At 47.4% G+C, this 21,419-nt stretch overlaps 2 protein-coding genes across 2 annotated transcripts; both read right to left on the bottom strand.

Annotated features, from left to right (window-relative positions):
- Positions 1-1,002: 1,002 nt before the first annotated feature.
- Positions 1,003-8,711, bottom strand: chad (chondroadherin). Its single transcript, XM_036530559.1, has 4 exons — positions 7,879-8,711; positions 3,808-3,971; positions 2,605-2,750; positions 1,003-1,177 (listed from the first exon to the last, which is right to left on the bottom strand). The coding sequence occupies exons 1-3, from the start codon at positions 8,662-8,664 to the stop codon at positions 2,609-2,611; spliced, it is 1,092 nt and encodes a 363-aa protein (XP_036386452.1). The 5' UTR covers positions 8,665-8,711; the 3' UTR covers positions 1,003-1,177; positions 2,605-2,608.
- Positions 8,712-14,558: 5,847 nt separating this feature from the next.
- armc7 (armadillo repeat containing 7) lies at positions 14,559-16,940 on the bottom strand. The gene is made up of 3 exons (XM_036551177.1): positions 16,640-16,940; positions 15,667-15,810; positions 14,559-14,916 (listed from the first exon to the last, which is right to left on the bottom strand). Exons 1-3 carry the CDS (start codon positions 16,728-16,730, stop codon positions 14,567-14,569), a joined length of 585 nt encoding a protein of 194 aa, XP_036407070.1. The 5' UTR covers positions 16,731-16,940; the 3' UTR covers positions 14,559-14,566.
- Between the last annotated feature and the right edge of the window lie 4,479 nt (positions 16,941-21,419).

The raw sequence follows: 21,419 nt of genomic DNA, 5'->3' as shown, positions 1-21,419 counted from the left end.
TCACTGGGGTTGATAGACAATGCTCTCTACTTCCAGTCTTCCAAAGTGTTTTGACCTCCAGATGGTTACAAACAGTGCCTGAACCTCTGAACCGACAAATTGAAATGCATTATGCTTTCTGTCTTTATAATTCCCTCCTCCACCCTGCTGGTGGAGACCTGTTTCTCAGTTTCACCAGAAAGGGGAGTGGCAGCTTCCTGCCAGTCAGGCATGCTGGGAATGGGTGCATTTCCTCCTGGGTAGATCACACGAAGGGTGGAGTCAAAGACCAAGACTAAATATTACACTGTTTATTTACATACTCATTTAAATGCACAACAGACGTTCAGTTTTCCAAATTCATGAACTCCTCTGACTGAACTAATATCACCTCGGATTTAAGTTGCAACAGATAAAAGCAAGAAACGATACTATGAAAATTTCAGTTTGCTGCAGCTGAGATTTTCCAACAGTGCCCATTGGAGAGTTCTTCAGCAGCTGAGACCTCAGTGTCCAGAGGACTAGGGGAGTTAATAAGGTACTACAAGAAGAAAAGGATACAACTCCCAGAAAGCATCAGTAATTTTCACTTGACTTTGCCTTTCGAAATCACCTTGAGCCACGTGCAATACAGAGAAAAAAATTAAACATGCATTAACTTTAAAAAGTTAAATTCTTTAACAGCACTTACTGTCATGGATAGCTTTAAATAAGCATATTCAGCCTTGCTGTAATTTTATTTATTCCTTACTATCCCAGACCATTTCTTTGCTATAACTGCATATTCAGATATATATGGTGACCTTGGTGTTTTCTGCATGGACTGAAACATAAACCTGGATGTCACACTTTAAACCAGGAAGAGACCAGCTGGCCTCCTGGTTTGATCTCCACTTTCATTTGTTGCAACTTTGATAAAACTGCCACACAGCTGGGGAAAGTCTTTTGTGAGTATTGAACAGATTTCAATGTGTGTGTGTGTGTGGGTATGGCTAATTGCATGTGTGTGGCACTTCCTGTGTGTCTGTGTCTGTGTGTGTGTGTGTGTGTGTGTGTGTGTGTGTGTGTGTGTGTGTGTGTGTTCGTGAGGTGGGATGAGGGTGAGGGGACCAGACAGTGTTGAAGTAGCAGTTAGCTTAGCTTCCGTTCTCCTTTCTCGTGCGTAGCCGGTCACCGGGACAGGCTTCCCGAGACTCCCCTGTGGAAACACACACGAGACGATTAGCCAAGTCAAACAGCCGGGCCTTCGCCCTGGTGCCTACCGCCGGGACACTCTGTCCCTGGCCCTAGGGCGAGGTGGAAAAGAACAGGCAGGCGTGAAGGGTGGAGGGTGGCATGGGAAAAAAGAGTCAGAAAGAGGGAGAGGTGGATGATGGATAGGGAGAGAGAAAGATAGGGAAAGGAAGGAGAACTATGGAGACTGAAAGAGAGAAAGAGACAAAGGTTGAGTTGGAATAGGAGCAGGAAGGGAGGATGAAATAATACTGTAGGTCCTAGACCTCAACCAGAAACCCACTGTACTCTCCTGACCAAAACCCTTCCGTCCTCACCCAAACATGACTATCTCCCAACCCAAAAATGTACCGTTCCAGCCCAAAAATGTACTGTCCCTGCTCCAAAACTTTACCACCCCTTTCCAAAACTTCAACGCCCTGGCCAAAAATCATAATGTCCCAGGCCAAGATTGTACTGTCTCAGCCCAAAATTCTAGCCTCTTAGCCCAGAACCCTGGTTTTTCCAACTCGGGGATAATACGTTAAACTAGTCCACGATGGTGGCACATAACAAGAGACAGGAGCACAAACTGAACCGTAAACACACAGGCTCTTCTTTGGAGAGGCCTCCCATTTCAGCTGCAGTTTTCATTAAAATAAAACACATAATCCAGAATGCCGTCAGACCTGCTGGGGGGAATAGACTGATTTGTGCGTGTTTGTACCAGCGGACAGAGCACTGACTGAGCATCTATGTGTTGCTGGGCCTCCAACTCAAACACTGCGCCTCTGGGAATGTCATCAGTATCCCCCTACGGCGTGGGCAGCGCCTGTGAAAGAGACTCTTATGGAGAGCGCATGCAGGGCATTGCAGTCCTGCAGACCCAGACCTGCTCGCCGCAGGGAAACCTCCAGGGCCCGAGCGTTCACAAGCAACCGCAGCCACACAAATATCAACAGCGGTATCAGCTTCTCACTTTTTTTTTTTTAAGGAGACACCTCAAGGGAAAACACTTTCAGAAGCCCCCGTATTTTCTTTTTGATCATGCGTTCATTCCAGGCATTCTTGGCAGCGAGCGTGCCACATGTCTTTGTGGATCAGGCTTCAGATTTGTTTGGCTGTTGAAAGTTTTCATTGGTCTTGTTTTTGGTTTGTGTGTACCTATTAGATTCACCTCCTGTTAGGAGTGCTGAGTAAGCCTTGGACATAGTCAGTCTTTATCAGCACTCGGCCCTGATTTTATCCAAGTTTATTGATCTTAACTCGGCATGAGTTTGGTCTCTTTCAGCCTACACCATGGTCATAGCTGACCTGCAGGAATTGTGCAGGATTCTATTTGTGGTCGCCGTGGAAACGTGAGGAGCGACACCCTGATTGGTCGCCGGCTCCGTGATTCTCGTTGTCGGTTACCTGCTTAATGGCGGGCTCCCTTTTTGGCCCTCTTTGTCTTCATCCTGCAGCCCATGAAGGCCGTGCTGTCCCTGATCTGTTTCCCTCTCTGCTGGGACGGGGAGGCGCAGACTGCGTCGGGCCGGTGACGGCTGGAGTCCATCCATCTTGAAAGGGACGAGAGAGAGAGAGTCAGCCCGAGGCCCCGGGCGAGGCTTCTGTGCCGTGCGGCCAGAAAACCAGGCGTTATGCGCTCCTGCTGTACAATTGCAGATGTGCCTCTCTGAGGGGACATTCCATTGTATATCTCTGTAAGTAAGTCTTGCAGATCTGCCATCCTGATATAAAGTGTTTGTGTGCATACGTGTGTGTGTGTCTGCGTGCGTGCATGCGTGTGTGTGCCTGCGTGCGTGCGTGCATGCGTGTGTGTGTGTATGTTGCATAGGTGGATCCTGGGAAAAAGTGTTGATTCTTTAGATATTTAGACATACAAACCCTACGAAGCACAAGAACACGCCATCTAGTGTATTTTGTGTTCAGGAAACGCAATCAATAATGGCTTCTTATTTAATGCAATTTCATGTGACATAGACTCTAAAAAAACATAAATATATACCTCAACAAAAGATATAGAAATAGTCTGAGTTATCATACAACATGCATGATTATGTATCAGATGCACTACACACTTTGTGAACAAGCTGCCTAAGGGAATTTGTTGCGTGTGTTTGAGTGAAGAAGCCCTTTATCTCAGGTGTATCTCAGGTATGTCTCAGGTGTTTCCAGATGTATGACGTTTTATCCTGGAGAGGTGCTCCTTAGCTGTCTGTGGATCTGGATCATTCAGTTGCATCTTAAGTGTACACCTGAGGTGTGTTTTGGCTGTGATCTCAGAGTACACCTGAGATGTGTTTTGGCTGTGATCTCAGAGTACACTTTAGGTGTGTTTTGGCTGTGATCTCAGAGTACACCTGAGGTGTGTTTTAGCTGTGATCTCAGAGTACACCTTAGGTGTGTTTTGGCTGTGATCTCAGAGTACACCTGAGGTGTGTTTTGGCTGTGATCTCAGAGTACACCTGAGGTGTGTTTTGGCTGTGATCTCAGAGTACACCTGAGGTGTGCTTTGGCTGTGATCTCAGAGTACACCTGAGGTGTGTTTTGGCTGTGATCTCAGAGTACACCTGAGGTGTGTTTTGGCTGTGATTGACGGGTGCTTCTCCTCACTTGCGCAGGGGGGACAGCTGGCAGTTGCAGCTCCAGGGGTTGCCCGACAGTGTGAGGTTCTGGATGGTGGTGAACTCCAGGCTGCGGGGGACCGTCTTTAGCTTGTTGTTCTCAATGTGCAGAGACTTGAGAGCTGTCACTCCAGTGAAGGCGCCCTCTGAAAACTGAACAGGACAAACAAGCATCTCATTGTGACTTTGAAGACCGGCAGTCAGTAGCCTCACCCTGTAACCACAGAGAACATTTTATAAATATAACTGACTACACTGGAACTCTGATAACTGTTTTCTCTTGGTCAGGGATGGTGCTGGAGAGGCTGACGGGGTCCTGAGAGAGGAAGTGAAAAAGGAGGAGGCTCAGAGAGTGAAGGATGGAGAGAGAGAGAGAGAGAGGGAAAGAAAGGAAAAGAAAGTGACAGAGAAAAGGAGAGGAGTGCAAAAAAGTCACTTTCTCTTGATATGTTGAACTGCAAAATTACAAAAGAAGATACATGTGAATAAAAAGCCCTTATGAATGAACCCATTCCAGGCCTAGCCATGACCTGTTGTAATCTGCCAGTGGTCTTCCTTACCTGTGGGAAAGACACAGTCATGCTCTCTCTCACAGCAGGAAAGACCAAAGAGGACAAACAACCCAGCTGACACTCCACAAGATGTAGAATTTCTCAATCGCCCGCAAGTAGACCTCCTTTTGACCGTTTATCAAGGGAGGATGACGCTGGGGAGAGGGTGCAGGTTTGGTTTGGGGAGTCTCTCTCGCACGAAAGGAGACTCCTCTCATGCTTCCCTGTGCCAGCATCTACTGCGACGTGGCATACGACGTCTCTCCTCTCCCAGCTTCATAGGGTGCTGCAAAAATGCTAAAAATCTCACAGAGGTGCAAAATGAACTGATCTCGCAAGTGTCAAGTTTGCCCTCTTGCAGGAAGAAGGGAGTCTGGGGATGTGTGTATGTGTGTATGGAATTGGGGGGGGGGGGGGTCAGGATGGGGGAGTTGGGGGGGCGTCTTATGTAAGTCTATAAGACATGAGGTTATTGAAGCGCCGTTTTGGAAATTTCCACTGCGGAGGCACAAGCGGAGAGGTGGACGGTCTGGTAATTTGAGGCAATGGAAGATGGATGACTTCCAGCCTCGGAGGTTGTTTTCCCTCTCTCCTCGTCTCCCTTTCGACCCGCTCCCATGCCAGCATCGCTGCAAAGGGCCCTCTTGTCCATTCACCTGGACGATGGCAGCCTAAAAATACCCCTCTTCATGGTGCTCAGAACACCCTGCCTCTGTTTACCCCGGCTGCTAACCCTTGCTGACCTGTTTACCGGGCGCTCTATTTAGGAAAAAAAACACCGTCTCTGAAAATAACACTTGTGTAATAATTATCCCAGGACATGCTTGGAGAGGGGCCAGCAAACAAACAAGTCTAAAAATACCCACTTTTTGACTGGAAAGGGGCTTTTTCAGACCCCGCCTGCACCGGCCCCGTCCCCCGCGGCGTCTGCCCCTCTCGCACGGGCACCCGGGGCAGAGCTGCTTATTATTTTAGTTTTTTCGCCGGTAGGCCCTCTCTGCCGCGTGGATACACACGACGGTCGGAAAAACACACCAGAGGGGCTGAGGAAGGGGAGGGGAGAGAGAGACACAACGCAGTCCTTCTCTCAGGCTGAAGGGGGACGCACTCTGGACAGCACTCTCGAGCGCTGGCACTGACTCAGCTGAATCTCGGGGCTGTCCTAGGTCCGTCCCTGAGACGCTTCGGTTCTGTCTCTGATCTGTCTCAAGCCAATCTAGATATGTCGGCGATATGTGTCAGATCCGTTTTGGGTCTGTCTGAGTCCCAGGTCTGTCTTGGGCAGCGGCAACGTTAGGTCCGATCATTCGGGGCTATTTTATGGCAAAACAACAAACAGACTGTGTAACAGAGCAGAACTTGACTTGCAGCGTCTGAAGGTGTGATAATATTTATTTATTTATTATAAAGGTAGATATGATCTCCCCAAGCTACTGATGCCGATCTCCCTCCAAAAAAAAAAAGACAAGCCCCAGGCAAACTTGACTTAGCCCTGGATCTTTTCAATAGTTAGAAACATCCCTGGTCTTGGGGCTTAAGTCTGTCTCAGGTCTGTTTTGGGTTTGACCGGGTACGCATCTAGTCTGTCACATTCAGGTTGAGGTTGGCCCTGTTTGTCTTGTATCTGTGAGGATTCTGAGTCAGTGGTTTGCACGTACTGCACTAACAACCAAAAGGTGGGTAGTGTGAATCTGTTGATGAGAATTAATACACAATGCACTAGATAAAGGCCAAATGTTGTGTTATAATGGCTCTGCATCTGAAGTGGTACAGCCACCTCACCTGCAAGCTCTGATACGCCTTACGGAGGGGCTGAAACAAGTCCAGGTGATGTCGCTGTGACTGACAGGTCAGTCCCGTCACTCATTTACCAGTACCATCAGAGCTGCTCAGTGGAGCCAGTATAATAATGATAATGTAACAGGAAATTAATCCCTGTGAGCAAAAATCAGAATAGATAACATCCAGGTAACCTCAGGTTCTAATGGATTCTACAGCAGAATCCAAAAAGAAGACCATGGATATTCCACATTAAAACTTCCCAAAAGGTAAAAACTGTCACGTCATCCTATCTATGGTAGATCAGACCTTCTGCTAAGTGATAAAGACATAAATGTCAATGTATTTCCAAACTGCATACCCCATACCCTTTGTGAATGCGTGAATACACACGTGCATGTGGGTGAGTGCATGCATGCGTGTGTGTGTGTGTGTGTGTGTGAGTTTATGTGTGTGTTTATGTGTTTTATGGGGCTTCCCTTAAGTACAGACATCGCCACATGTGGAGTGGTGTTTTGACGGATGATGTCATGGAGTCACGTGACATTGTTTTGAAATACAGTTTGGTGCATGTGTGCGCTGACTGCTTCTCCCCCAAGTCTCCACAATACCCACATCTAGGCTGACCCCTGACTCCTGTCGGGCTTAACCGGGAGATGTCTGCAGCCAACAAGCACCTTTCCGCAGTAATTGCCTCAAAACTGCAAAGCTGGCATTCATTTCTTTTCCCCCTACAGCTTATCTCCGGTGTATCGCCCCTCACCTCACACTGTGTGCGAGAGAATACCCGGAGCAGGAGAGAACCTAAGGGCTCAGAGATATATCGCTCCTGTCTGGTGGCTTCGACTCCCAGCTATGGAACCGAGATCAAAGAGCGTCGACGGCCTCCGCTGCCAGCAGCGAAGCCTGAGTCCCGCCCGGCCCAAAACATGTGCGCCCCTGACTGGAAACACATGTGACCTGCTTTCATCTCCCAGAACTCGCCCCCGGGCTCCTCCTCATAAACTTTTCGGATCTCATCCTTAAGTGTACAGTGTAACCCAAGTGTAAAAACTCATCAATCACCGCTTGGGAAAAGGGCGCCTTATCTCATGTCATCGCTGATATGAGTGTCAGCCGCACATAGAACAGTAAAACGGCGCGGTGCTGAGACATCCCGTTGCCATGAGCGCGCTTTCTTTCTGCTGTCACGATATTACAGTGACACCATGCAGAGGGTAACATCCCAGTTTAAATTACAAAATTACTGCAGACCTGCAAGACTGGGTATGAAATCGTGTACAACAACAATTTAGCTCAGGTAGAATTTACTAAATAGAAATGATGGATGAATTTAGTTTTAGCAAAACCTGAGTGAGTGGAGCTATTCAGCAAATCCGAATCATATTTGCTCCCCCCATACGCGCACACACACACACACACACACACACACGCGCACGCACACACACACACACACACACACACACACACGCACACATGCACACACACATACACATACACACACACACACACACATATTCACACCACCCATGTTAACTATCTCAACATAAAATCCCAAAATCACTTCCACAATATCTCCAATATGAAATCATTCACTGTCCCCTTTTAATGCTGACAGCGCTAACAGCAGGCGCTAACAGCAGCACAAGCAGCAGCGCTAACAGCAGCGAGCTCCCCTGTGTGAGACCGGCGCTCCCCTTCCCCACAGCTCTCTTCCTCGGCACACCCACCTTCTCCAGGCCCATGTTATCCAGGTACAGCTTCTCCATGTACCGGCCAAAGCTCTGGAAGGCGTTGTCCGGGATGGTCTTCATGGGGTTCCGGGAGAGGGTCAGCTCCTCCACCACCCTCAGCTTGCTCATGGCTGTACTCGGGTAGACGGCCAGCCGGTTCCGGTCCAGGTGCAGGATGGCCAGGTTCTCCACGTCATCCAGCGAGCCTGGCAGCATGGAGCTCATGTCGTTGCCGCTCATGTGCAGCCAGCGCAGGTCCTTGGCCCCGGCGAAGGTGCCCGGCTTCAGCTCCCGGATCCTGTTGTCGTTGAGCTGCAGGATGAAGAGGTTGATCATGGGTGCAAAGACCCCTCGCGGCAGGTCGCTGATGCGGTTGTTGTCCAGGTAGAGGTAGGTGAGCTCCGTCAGGTCCTCAAAGGCGCCCGGCTTGATGACGCTGATCTCGTTGTCGGACAGGTAGAGGTAGACGAGCTTCTTCAGGCCCTTGAAGGCCTGGCCGCCGATCTCGCGGATCTGGCAGTGCTGCAGGTGCAAGGAGATGAGCCCCTTCATCTCGCTGAAGGAGCCCGTGGGCAGGCTGCCCAGGTTGTTACGCTGCAGGTTGAGCAGCCGGGTGGCCTCCGACACCTTGGGCACCTTCCGCAGGCCCACGCTGTCGCAGATGACGTGCTGCAGGTCGCCGTGGCAATGGCACGGGATGGGGCACTGGCCGGGGGCGGCCCACGCCACGGGGCCCAGACCCAGCACCCACGCCACTGCCAGGAAGCTCACCGCGCCTTGCATACTGACCGTCCCTCTGTCTATCTGTCACTCTCTGTCTGTCCGTCTGGCTCTCTGTAGCAAACCTCTCGGTCAGGGATTGTGCTAGAGAGCTCTCTGACGGGGTCCTGAGAGAGGAAGTGAGAGAGAGAGGAGGCTCTGAGAGCGAAGGAGGGGGAGAGAGAGAGTGAGAGTGAGAGAGAGAGGCAGGGAGAGAGAGAGTGACAGAGAAAAGGAGGGGAGTGCAAAAAGATTCACTGGGGCTTTGGAAGAGAGGCTGCAGTCAACAGAACACAGCACTATTTATAACATTTATTTAAGAAGAAAAAAAAAAGCAGAGGGCAGCCAACATGTTACGTGGAGAGAGGTCTGCGGGAGGAAGCGGAGTGTCTCGGAGAGTTAACCCCGCGTACGCTGGGACACGTGGGGGAATCTCCCAACACTCAGGAATACTCAGGAGCTGACTCTTCACACACCAGGACACACCCTACACATGCTGGAAGACAGGCAGCTTCCCTTTATTAATTGTTTATGTCCAGAGAGCAGGTAGCTTTTTTTCCCCCCCTCACTGTGCCCCTATTGATGGAGCCCCACCTGCACTGAGCTGAGAAAAAGGCATGCAGCCCCCTGACATACGGACAGCCTGAGATGAGAGGAGAGTCTCTTGACTTGTGCGATAAGTTCACCATTTTCATTGGAATATCGCAAGTAGCGCCTTTTCCCGGCAGGGACGTCTCCATTGTTTTCCTGTCTGCGGTGAGAGCGAAACGGCCGCCCTCTGTGTGCCGGTTTCTATAATACATAATCACACCCAGATGCCTGGCGCGTCGAGTGACTCCCTTTAAAGTCGCACCAACTGGAAGGGCTCCTTCCCTCCACCCTGCGAACAAAGCTTTCAAAATTCGGAGGTGCATTCCACTGTTCTTTTCTTTTTTTGTAATTTAAACAGTGTCATGTGTCACGTTTCTAAATAGTGCTGCTATTGTCAGGGGCTGTTTTTCCTCAGAGCTGAGAAAAAGTGAAGCGTGCGTATGTGTGCTTGCGTTGGAGGGGAGTGGGGACGATGTGAAGAAGGCTCAGCCAGCAGATGGCGCCGTGATCCGCTCGGTAGTCCCAGCTGTGTGGAGTCGCACTGCAGTATGGGTGTGACTCCAAGGTGTGCCACTGATATTTGGTGAGGACGGCAGGAAGGGGAGCAGTCGGGGATCGACGGTAGCATCCAAAATGGCGGTGTTGAGAGGATGTGTGGGTGAAACGGTGAGGGTGGCTTTTCCTTCCCTGGAGAGCCAGAGGAGAGAGTGAACCTAACCCCCTTCGTCCCTCTCCGCCTCACTGGCAGAGGTCCTGGGACGTTTTTGGCCCCAGGTGCATATGTTTACGGCGCTAATAGGTGCTCGTGGGATGGGTGGAATCTTGTGTTTGCTCAACAAATTTAACGTTTTAATGGGAATGCATTTCCCCAGGCCCTCCAGGTGAAGACCCGTGCTGTCCCGTCCCTTTCGTCAGGGTCCTTTTATTCTCCCCCCAGCCCGCTACTCCCCCACCCGACTCCGCCCTGCGACTCCCTTGTGCTCCACTGCCTTCACACAGAGGAGAAAAGAAAATATTCCCCCAGAATGATGCTCTTGTGTGGGGGGATACTCCTGGATGCTGGCCTGCTTTCTCCCAGAGCGGTGACGGTTTGATGGCGTGAGTGTTTGGTATCTATGGAGAAAGTCTTCTGCTACGTTGTTGCACCATGGTCTGTTTGTGATAACAATCCATTACATCACATTATTGTCATTTAGCTGACGCTCTCATCCAGAGTGACTTATATAGGTTATAATTTTCTCCATTTATACAGCTGGCTATTTACTGAGGTAATTCTGGGTTAAGTACATTGCCCAAGGGGCAACAGCAGTGTCCCAGCAGGGAACTGAAACAGCAACCTTTTGGTTATGAGCCCTGCTCCTAACCACTACACCACACTGCTGCCCCAGGGAATTCCGGAAAAACAATATGACATAAAAAACTTAACCAGTAAAATCACTAAAATAAGGTATGTTGGCAGCACAAAAGGATGAAAGGGGGGAAACTGATCTTTGGCAAGTGAGTAAGCTCACGGCTTGCCTCCCGTGGTGCTTCTGAACTTTGGCTGCTGGGGGGTTTTGGGACAGGTGACCAGCTAAGGTCACGCGCAGGACCCTGCGTCCTTACAGTCCCATCAGCAAGAGTGGTGGCCTCGCCCCAAAGGATGAGGGGGGGGACGGGGATGGGGCCTGTGCCAGCCTGCAGGTGTGCCATTTCTCAGGTGTACACCACATGTCTCACCACCCTCCCAGTCCCCTGTCCGCCCCCGCTGACTCAGCTGGCTGCTTCCTGTGAACTCCAGGAGCGGCAGCAGCAGCAGCCAGAGGGATGGCCCTCCTGGCCGCCCTTGGACGCACCATCCTCCAGCCACATAAACAAACGTGAAAGGGCCTCTGTTTACCTGGCCAGGATCTGAGTGATTGTGCTGCAGGATTACCTGTGTGTGCACGAGGGCTCCCTTAGCGGCAGTGAAGGTGGTGACAGTAATACGTCTCAGAGGACAGGAGGTGCTGGTGATGACACAGACACGTATGCCAAGGAAGGCCAGTGTTGGCAATGCTGGTGGTGAATGGTGGTGGTGAATTTTGAGTGAGGGAAGTACCAGTCCAGCATTTCAGAAGATGTGAATAGGCTACAGAGGCTGCAGCAAGGCTGAGCAGAATCAGGCGTAATTGTGAGTCAAGACTCTACTGTCTACTGTGTAGGGCAGTGGAAGCAATTTCTGTGCTGTGGTAGGATTTTAGAAGATCTACAAAGACAGTGAGCAGTTTCTTCTAGAACTACTGTGTCCTGTCTTTTTAATTGTAACAATCATTGGAGGGGCCATGTGGAACAGACTTATGAAAGACAGTTGCTCCCCTGTATTTCATGGAGAGAAAAACTGTGGTGTGCATTCTGAATCACTTTGAGGCTTGAGACATACCTTCTTGTATTCATCTACAAGAAGGTACATTTCTCAGTATCTGTGCATACCTGCATACAATTTACCCATGTGCATACCTGCATATACCTCAAATACACCTACACGCATGCCACCTCTGTAGTTTAAGGCAGTTACCCAAATCTATTATGCTAGTCTCGAATACACCACCGTGCATCCGGATATAACTGCATGCATGTGCAGTATAGCTGTTTTTGATTTTACTTGACAATACCGACATTTACACGTCACATTGTGTATCATGCATTAAACATCAACCTCCACCTGTAGATGGGCATTGCATTGTACATCATTGGTCAGCAGTAAGTAGCAGCAACATTCTATGTACTCTCTTAATCTTAAGGAAGGATGACCAGCACATTGCTCAAAAGTGAAACCCCCCACTTTACCCTACTGCAGCATATGTTCATTCTGATAAGAACATTTTTCTAGCCTAGCAAACCTCACATTTTAAATTTGGGAGGTCGGTAATGTAAAACACAAAAATTGCTACAGTAAGACTTTCTGTAGCAAGTAGCGTTCAGAAGTACGTGTGGGATAAGAAGTGGTTTTCTTGTTTGCGTCGTGCCTGTGGTGATGTAATCTTGCTTAATGAATCGGTCGGCCGTGCATGCCCGGTGCTCTAACCTCTCGTGGGCGCCGCCCTTTGTCTCTGTCAACAGGGATGGGAATAAAAATGAGCCGAAAAAAGGGAAACGTGTTGACACGAACCCGAACCAAACCCGGAGCGTCTCTACACAGGATGGAAAGCAGATATTCACCAGCGCAGTCCAGGGAAGTGATTTCATAAGTTCGGTGACTCACAGCAGGGATAATCAGGGCCGTGCTGTTTATTTGTCAGATTGATTAGAGAATAAACCAAGAAGGCAACATGCACCGCACTGTCTAATAATGACCTTTATCCTACACAGACCGACCTTCTCTGTGGGCCCTCTCTCATGTCCGGAACAGCAAACCCCGGGGGCGGACACAGAATAGTCTTGGGCAGTGATGGGCTGGAGGAGCTGGGAGTTTTGCTGTGTGTGTGTCTGTGCAAGACACAAGCCGCACGCACTGTTTTAATCCAGCTCATTCCATTAAAAGCCCTGGTGGAATGAAAAACAAAACAGCCGAGAAGCAAGTCCTCTAAAACCAGGGTTGAAAACCCCTGCAACAACTGTCCAATAATAAGACCGCAGAAAAACCCAAGAAGTCTGGATTCATCATTTCTACATCAGTAAAATTATTACTAAGACTTTCTCTGTGGCTACTTTCAATTGTTTTTATTACATGTGGCGCACTATATGAATTGAGTTTATTGTTACTATTCTAGGAGGAAGGCAAAACAATGAGCCAAGATAGGGTGAATGGCCCGCTTTCCTCCTCTCAACGTTATGAGTGATTTTCAGGCTGAAATAATTTTTTTTAGGGGTGTGGAACCTTACGTAGGTGTGTTACTGCTTTTTGGTTTATGTTTTTGTCCTGCTTAATGCCTAAAAAATCACCTCATCTGCCACCCCATCACCTTACAGCAAGATGCTTCTGGAAACGTGCTTGTTAGCGATCGACGGTATCGCATTTTAAGGGACCAGGAATAAGAAATCACTTCTTGGGCTGACGCCATGACTTCAGACGTCAGGCTTTCAGGGGCTTCATCCAGGAATGGCCACATGTGCTCCCCACCCGACACCTCATCTGGGCCGGATAAAGGGGCCGGATCCGGGTCTGGCACTGGAAGACTCGTCCCTGACCGTTCCGGGACAATAACAACGGTATCCACAATCCGCAGACTGAATCTCTCCTTTATCGCAGAGTCTGGGGGAGACATCTCCGGGACCACGCGCGTTATGTGAAAATAAATAAAAGCGGCATATCGCACCTGTGCAGGGCAGAGAGGACCAGAGGCTGTGGAATGTACTGGGTCTGCATTGGATCCAGATGCTCAGGGGGCATATCAACGCTTAAAGTCAGCTGTGGGGTGGTGACCTCTGGCTGGACCGCATAACTATCAGCTGCTTACACAACATATCCAGACAAACATTGAAGGCTTTGATTCAAAATTGGTCAGCTTTGTGTGGGACTGAATGTTCCCAGAGACCTGTCTCCAAACAGAATCAACCCTTGACAGGCTTGGAATTTCTCTTAATGCCCACAGTGTGCTGGCTGCTCAGGATCGGAGGCTGTCTCCCTCAAGTGGCTGTGAACGGTACTGCACTCATATGCTTTTTCAATTAACTGTTGCAGCTACAGCACAAAAATCTCCAGGTGTTGAATTCCTTTTCATAAGGATAACCATGTGTTCAAAAGTATGATACTCTTTTCTAAACTAGATGACAATTCAAGAGATTCATCCAAAAATGACTTTTGAAGATGGTAAATAAAAAAAGAAATGTACTAAAGGATTTAGTTACACATTTGGCCACTTGATAGGGGAAACAGAGAAGGTTTTATTATTACACACTTCTCTAACCATAAGAGAACACTCCCGGCTCAGACACTCTTGTACTCACGGGGCACAAAGACGAAAGACTACAAAAAAATAATCAATCAGCACCACCACGTGTTGTCTTTTTAGATTTCAGGCACGGCCTGGGGATAACGATTCTTTTATCTCTTCAAATGCCCTCTCATATGCCCGCAGCATATCTAGGTCAGATCGGACCACTCAATCCTGTCCTCGGGCATCCAAAATCCAGTAATAAATATCCGGGAGTATCCACTGATCAAAGCTGATTCCAGCAAGCCGTTTCAGACTCAGTGGGGAGCCGGTACGTGCTCTGTCGATCAGAATGCACCGGGCAGGCTCTATCTGACAAACACGTTCCCGGGAAGCACCCAGAGCTGCCATTTTGTCCCAGACTCGGACCGAACCCCACAGGCCGTAGTCGGTTGCTGTTGCCTGGCAACCGGGGGTGGGGGTGGGGGGGGGGGGATTGTCTAGTCCTCGGGGAGGGGAATCCCCAACGCCGTCTGCGTGTGCCCCTGCAGCTCCCGCCGGGCTGCGTCCACCTGCGCGGGGCTGCAGAAGTCCTCCAGGAAGACGCAGGCCAGGTTGCGCAGCCGGACGCTGCGGGACAGCGAGAACCGCAGCATGCACTGCAGAACCGCGCTGCCGGTGGTGAGCTCGCGCGAGGACGCCGCCGTCAGGTTCATCAGGGCGGTGATGGCCGACAGCACCGTCTCCTCGCGCCGGCTGGACAGGCAGCCCGTCACCAGGGCGACGGCGCCGCCGCTCTGCAGGATCTGGTCCCGGCAGGCGCGGTCCATGCTCAGGTTGCACAGCCCTCCTGCGGAGCAAACGACAGCACAAACAGGGATGGCGAGGCGTGTCCATTCATCGCGCATACGACAATGCAAAAACACTACTGCATTTGATATTACATTATCGTCATTTAGCAGGTGCTCTTATCCAGAGCGACCTTACATAGGTTACAATTTTATCCATTCACCCAGCGGGATCATCACTGAAGCGACTGTGGGTTAAGCACCTTGTCCAAGGGTACAACAGCAGTGCCCAAGTGGGGAATTGAACCAGCAACCTTTCAGGTATGAGCCCTGCCTCTGACCACTACGCTAGTACAGCAGGGTTTCACAAAAGAGCAGAAAACTACACATCACATGTGTGGGTGCTATACATCCATGGTGGTTGAGGTGAGTCCCTCCCTTCATTGTAAAGCAATCTGAGAACCCTGATGGACTGAAAGGCACTATAAAAAATGTAATCAATTATTACTACATAAAACTGCTATGAAAGCCTCAAGCACACGGCAATAGTCAAGTGAAGTAGAGGTACACAGATCCAATTTGTGTCTGAAAAAGCAAGGTTCCGCACTCCATGAATGTACCTGGGTTAGCTTTCATTCAAAAAAAAAAAATATAAAGCATAAATATAACATAAATTAACAAACGTTTCAAACCAAAATGGTGATGGTAAAAAAATCAAATGTTTTGCAACTAAATAAAAGCTAAAGTATGGTAGTTAAACTGATCCCTACCAAAAATTAGACAGTAGGTGCTAATGTGTGACCTGCACTCACCGATCCCAAACTCCACCAGGTTCTCGCTTTCCTCGGTCAGCATGTCCAGGAAGAGCTCGGCCACCTGCAGTCTGTGCAGGTCCTCCATGTTTCTGGGATCATAGGCAAAGTTGGCCAGGTTTGCCAAAACCTGCTCTCTGGCCTCTGAAAAGGCATCAACATAAAAAGGTAATATATAGATATTGTTTCATACAAACAATAGTGACCAAAAACACCTGAATTGCAAAATGTTGACAAATTCAAACAACTGTGTAACTCAATATAACATAAAAGAATAACTGTCTTTCAACCAGAAAAGTGCCCACAAAACTGTTATATTTCCAGCCTATATATTATAGCCTGAGAGAATAACAGTCAGTATATTTTGGAGAGGAGTCTTTTTCAGTGCCATATCAATAGGTGGTGATGGTAGTTTGCTACAGTGATTGCCGTGATTACAAACATTGCAAGACACCGTGGACAGGGAGGTTGGATGTGTTGGGAAGTTCAACATTCAACACCACAACATTATTCTGAAACATTTCATTAACTGGCAATGTATCTATTTCCAATGGGGAAGGCATGCGGTTTGTCGTTGACCATGAAATCAGGGTTGTATCGGGGTTCCTTTCCAATCAAGCTTTTCAGTCGCCGCTGTTACAGAATTATTAAGACAACAGTGCTTCTTGATAGATTCTACTACTGTAGAAGGGGGACCAATCTTTCCACCTCTTAAAAACAGAAGAAGGGAAAAGATAGGGACAAAGGGATTCCATAGTGACGTTTATAGTATGTATTCGTCTTTGTCTAACGGATTACATTTTAAACTTTTCACAGTGTGTGAAACTTGCTAACTTGCCAAGTGAATTCATCCCTACCAGCCATAATGGCGTTCTGTGTGGTGTGCATCCCACAGGTAACTGTCATCTCCCATCAACCAATCTTTAAGTTCTGTGAAAAGCGCCCATTCAAATGATTATCTTATTATTATTACCTGCATTGTCAGTGTCCTGGAACTCGGTCACCAGCGCCTGCAGGTATTCGAACCGATCCGACCCACTGAACTTGCTCTTCCCGGACATCATTCAGGTGCCGCTAGCTTAGTATAAAATCTACGTCTGTGAAGATCTAATGAGAGTCATGCCATGCGTCTTAACTACCTTTCTAGGTGGTGTGTACGTATTCGTTAAGCGCACCCATTTTGCTAACTAGTTAGCCATATGAGCACAGCTGAGAATATAGTGGCTAATTTAACTGGTTTAGCCATCCCACCTCGGCTCACTTGTCTTTTCCGACTTCCGGTCCTCACCTAATAATATTCCCATCGTCTGCCTTGTTCGTCTCTTGGGTTCCGGTTTATCAACTGCGTGGAATCTGTTACAATGTCATTAATTTAGAACAGATTCAAAGCATCGATTGTGGGGACGTGCGAGCGCATCCAGCCATCTCTCTGATTGCACGGCATATCTATAAGTCGCCAAAATAAGGAATAACATTTATTTGTTTCGTAATGATGGGGGCAGGAAGTGATAGTTACGTGCATGTCGTGCGTGCGAATTCCTCGATGTGGAGGTCAGTAGCAGAGCACATTACCTTAAAGCGGTTTGCGGTCACGAAGGGCTCGTTGTGGAGTGGGAAAGTTCGCTGCGGTGTCGTGCGGCCTCGATTATCTGCAGTGTTTGGAACCTGGCGGCGTCATGAAGCAGCACAAGCTTTCCGCCGCCAAGCGCCTTACGAAGCCGATTTTATTCGGAACCTTGCTTGTGGGTCTTGCCACTGCTTTCTATAACAGGTGAGACCACTCTGACACACACAGTGTCGTGTAAACTCTCTTTCTGTGCAGTGCAATCAGGTAGGTGTTAGATCGGCGAAATTAACATTGTAGTCTCTTGTCACTGTTGGCAAAGTCAATATAATAATAGATGTAGCATGTAGCTACCTAAGTAGCTCGCAAGCTAGTCTGCAAACCTATTTAGTCTGTAATCACACAACAGAGTAGCTATTGCTGATAAAGTGGGGCTGGGCACAGTGTTTATATCGGAGAGGTTTGCCCTAGTTTAATTTGTTGGATAAGATCAGTCTGCGTTGGACATTGTGCCTGTGAACTAACTTGCTCACTTGCTATTGGTTAGCCAGCTAAAGTTCTGACAGGTGTCATTGAACTCTTGAGGGCATTAAGGCAAGTCGTATTGAAACGGTCCGGTTTGAGTTAGGCAGCAATCTGATCAAGAAGATGATTTTTTTTTTATTCGTTTACCGTGTCACTGCCTTTCCATGCAAATTCAAATCCAATTAGCTAGCTACATGTAAAATTGCTGCTAAGTCATTTTGAGGCTGACACTTGTTATGCACAGCAATATTGTACTACAGTTGGACTTTGACTTGTTTAGTAGTTAAATGAAGCTTGCTTTCAACATATCACTGTGATTTTGCATGCAACAGATGCCCTTATCCTTGGAGAACATCTAAAATAATATTCGACAGAAGCAAATCCATTAGGTGCACAACAGCGTCCTACCCAGGATCCAGACTTTTTCAGACTTCTACAGCCAATTCTACAGCCTACGTCAGGTTACCAACCACTAGAGGCCTCTCTGCTCCATGTACATTTGGTTTAAAATAGAAGCTCTTTTTTTGATTAATGTGTATCCTTTTTTTGTTTCTGTTGAAATTGTACCTACGATGCAGCTGATTTCTTGGAAAGAAAACATTTAAAGGCATCGGTAAAAGGCTAAATAGCGCCCCCCCCACAGGCACGCCAGTGTGACATGCTCTGTCCCTCACAGGCACGTCTTCTTCGAGGACGTAGCGGAGATACGAGCCCAGGAGCGCGCTCGGAACGAAGCGAAGCTTCTGGAGGTGCTGGAGCGGAGGCAGAGGCAGATGGAAGAGCTGGCAGAGAAAAAGGGCGTGGCAGGCAGGTGAGGGCGTGGCACATGGCCCTCTGGGTGAAGCGGACACTGGGCAAGAGTGCTGGCTGCCCTGCAGTGGAGGGGCTGGGGAGGGGGGGGGGGGTGTGTGCCAGAGGCACCCCGTTTTATACCTGTGGGTGTCCAGGTAAGGAAGCCAGTGAAGAGAGATGGGCAGAAGGAAGTCACACCGGTTTGGGAAGCAGAGACATCTCTGTGCTGTTTGTGCACAGATATTAGAATGGTGTGTTTAAGGATCACTGTGTAGAGGAACTCTATAACACTGAATTTCTGAATGTTTAAGTGCCATGTGTATTAAACAAAATCACAGAGCTCTGTGTGTGGTATCTGAGTGACCCTCTAAAGAATATTTAAGACCCAGAGGTTCTAAAAAAGTAGTGTATTAAAATAAAAGAAGACAGTGTATGTTTGAAGAACTCCTTTAAAAGGAATAACAAACCAGATTTTGTGGATAATCAGGGATTTCTGTATTTAGTATTAAATGAAGAGCAATGATCAGCATTCAGAACAAACAAACCATAGTCCAACTCAGGCAGCGAAGGCCACCCAATAGTTGCATTCTGAGTGCAAGTAGCTGAACTGTGATTTTGTTATGGTTACAATTGTTATGATCATTATGATCATTGCTCTGTCTGTTTTGAGTATCAATGGTGCTCCTATTGCTATACTCTGTGCTATATGGTAGCGTGTGAACAGAAATCCCTGACTATTCACACAAAGGTTGTTTGTCTCTTCTCTATGTGGGTTCTATGCCTTTTGCCACTTGTCCTGCAGCCTACAATTGTCCACTACACTCACTGTGCCTAAAAATCCTGTACAGAGATAAATGAGCTGTTGATGCTAGTGATCTTTTGCATGTGCTGTGAGGCTTTAACGGATGGATGACTGTCTCCTCCTCAGTCACCTGCTATGAAACTGGAAGGATTTAATGTGTACACCAGACACAAGCTATCCCAGAGTTCCTCCTCCTGAGATATTATTCACAACAGAGATATACATGCTAGCAGCTTCCTTGTTATTGGTATATTTTCTGCTTCAAGTCAAATAAACTCAATCTGATATGAATTCTGAGACTGGAAACTGAAATGATGTTGCCTGAAATTCATATAATGGCCATCTGTCAGTTCACAGTTGATTGATTCATTCTGATGTGGTAAAATTATGTGAAAATGATCGTTTTCTTTATACGAATAAACAGTAATTCACCAAAAACTATAGTATCTGGCATTACTGACTTGCTTGTCACACTCTAATATCTAGCATTATTGACCTGAGTTTTTTGTGTGTTACAATCCATTCTAACAGCTTTCATAGGGATTCACAGCCACTGTTCAGGGTACAGTTGATTTAGCATAAGACATCAGTTGTAGTGGTCTGTAAACAAGATGTATCACAATGTTGCATGTTTGAAACCTGGGCTATGGACAGCTCCTGTATCACCCCACCTCTTCTATGAACCCCTTAAGAGTCGGTAGAATTACATTCTCGGTATGTCTCCTGCCAGTGGTACTTTAAAATAAGATGATTACATGAGTAGTATGTATTGATTGCTTTGGGCTTCTGTTGTTGTTCGTTCCTTAATCGTGAAACAATGAAAAATGTGCTCTTTCAGAAAGAGAGGTTGTTATTGGCAACACCAGTAACTGGCGTCTGTGCCACTGAGGAAATTTAAACGAACATCAGATGATCTTAGATGCCATTTTTCAGCATTTACGATTAACCGCTAAATCCATAATAACTGGACAAATCTTCAGTTACAAAATATATAAATCGCATAAATCTCATCCACCCTAATTAAAAGGAATGATTATATAAAGTACTTAAACTGAAACGTTGAATGAAAAGTGGCAAAACAGACTTTGTGATCCCTCCCACTCCTGCATATGTGGTTAAAAGTAGAAGCATTACTTACCAAGAGAGGGCAGCAGTGTGCAATAGGATAACAAACTAGGTTGCATCAAAGCTGTGTCTGAGGAGAGGATAGACCCTATTGGAGCCTTAAGTGTATATCTAAGTAGACCACTTCAAGTTTAAGGATTTTCTTAAGAATATATATGCCGTCATTAATGGAGAAATACACCCACCCTTCCAGACATATATGGAATATCCTTACATTATGGGCAGTATGGGCAACAGCTTCACAAGACATTTGTCTGGTAAATCTGACTAAACAGCCCACCCTCTGATCCAAGACGATGAGACACTTCACAGAAATATTTGGCTACGCCAAAATAATCAAATTTTCCCCGTCCGTTGTGGTCACTACGACTGACCATACTCCTTTCTTGCCATGTGTCTGTCGTGCACCAAGCATCCAAAACCCTTTCAGTCAACAAATTAGGGATTATTACACCTTGGATGAGGCTGTTATTGAACTGTAAATCAGTATTATCTCCCATAAATGACGCGGACAATTTTGGATTCTGACACACTCGCTGAGAGCAGGAATTGTTTATGTGCTCATTTTCTTCTTTCTTTCTATAATTTCTTTTAACAGCACTACTGTGTAAATTGCTATGTGGCTGTTTAAAAGTGCTGTATATAAAGAGTCGGGAACACACCATTACTCCTGTTGTGATCACAGTGCTACGGCAGTCCAGATCCTGAGAGGATGCGCACAGAAGCCTATACAAATGAACACTTCCATTTAGATGAAGTTCTTGAATATTCAATGACATAGTGATTTCATAATAATATCAATAATAATTTAACACAGATTAGGAGGAGTGGAAAACACAGGTTTTTAAATTTCTTTATTATCCTCAGATTTAAACAGATTAAACAACCAATTCTACATCATGATATATGATCTTTAGCAGATGTCTTATAATATACACTTTCTTA

Source organism: Megalops cyprinoides, chromosome 1, assembly GCF_013368585.1.
Source record: "Megalops cyprinoides isolate fMegCyp1 chromosome 1, fMegCyp1.pri, whole genome shotgun sequence".
In the NCBI taxonomy this organism is placed as follows: Eukaryota; Metazoa; Chordata; class Actinopteri; order Elopiformes; family Megalopidae; genus Megalops; species Megalops cyprinoides.
The sequence above is the reverse complement of the archived record's forward strand: the minus strand, read 5'-3'. Positions and strand labels throughout refer to the sequence as shown.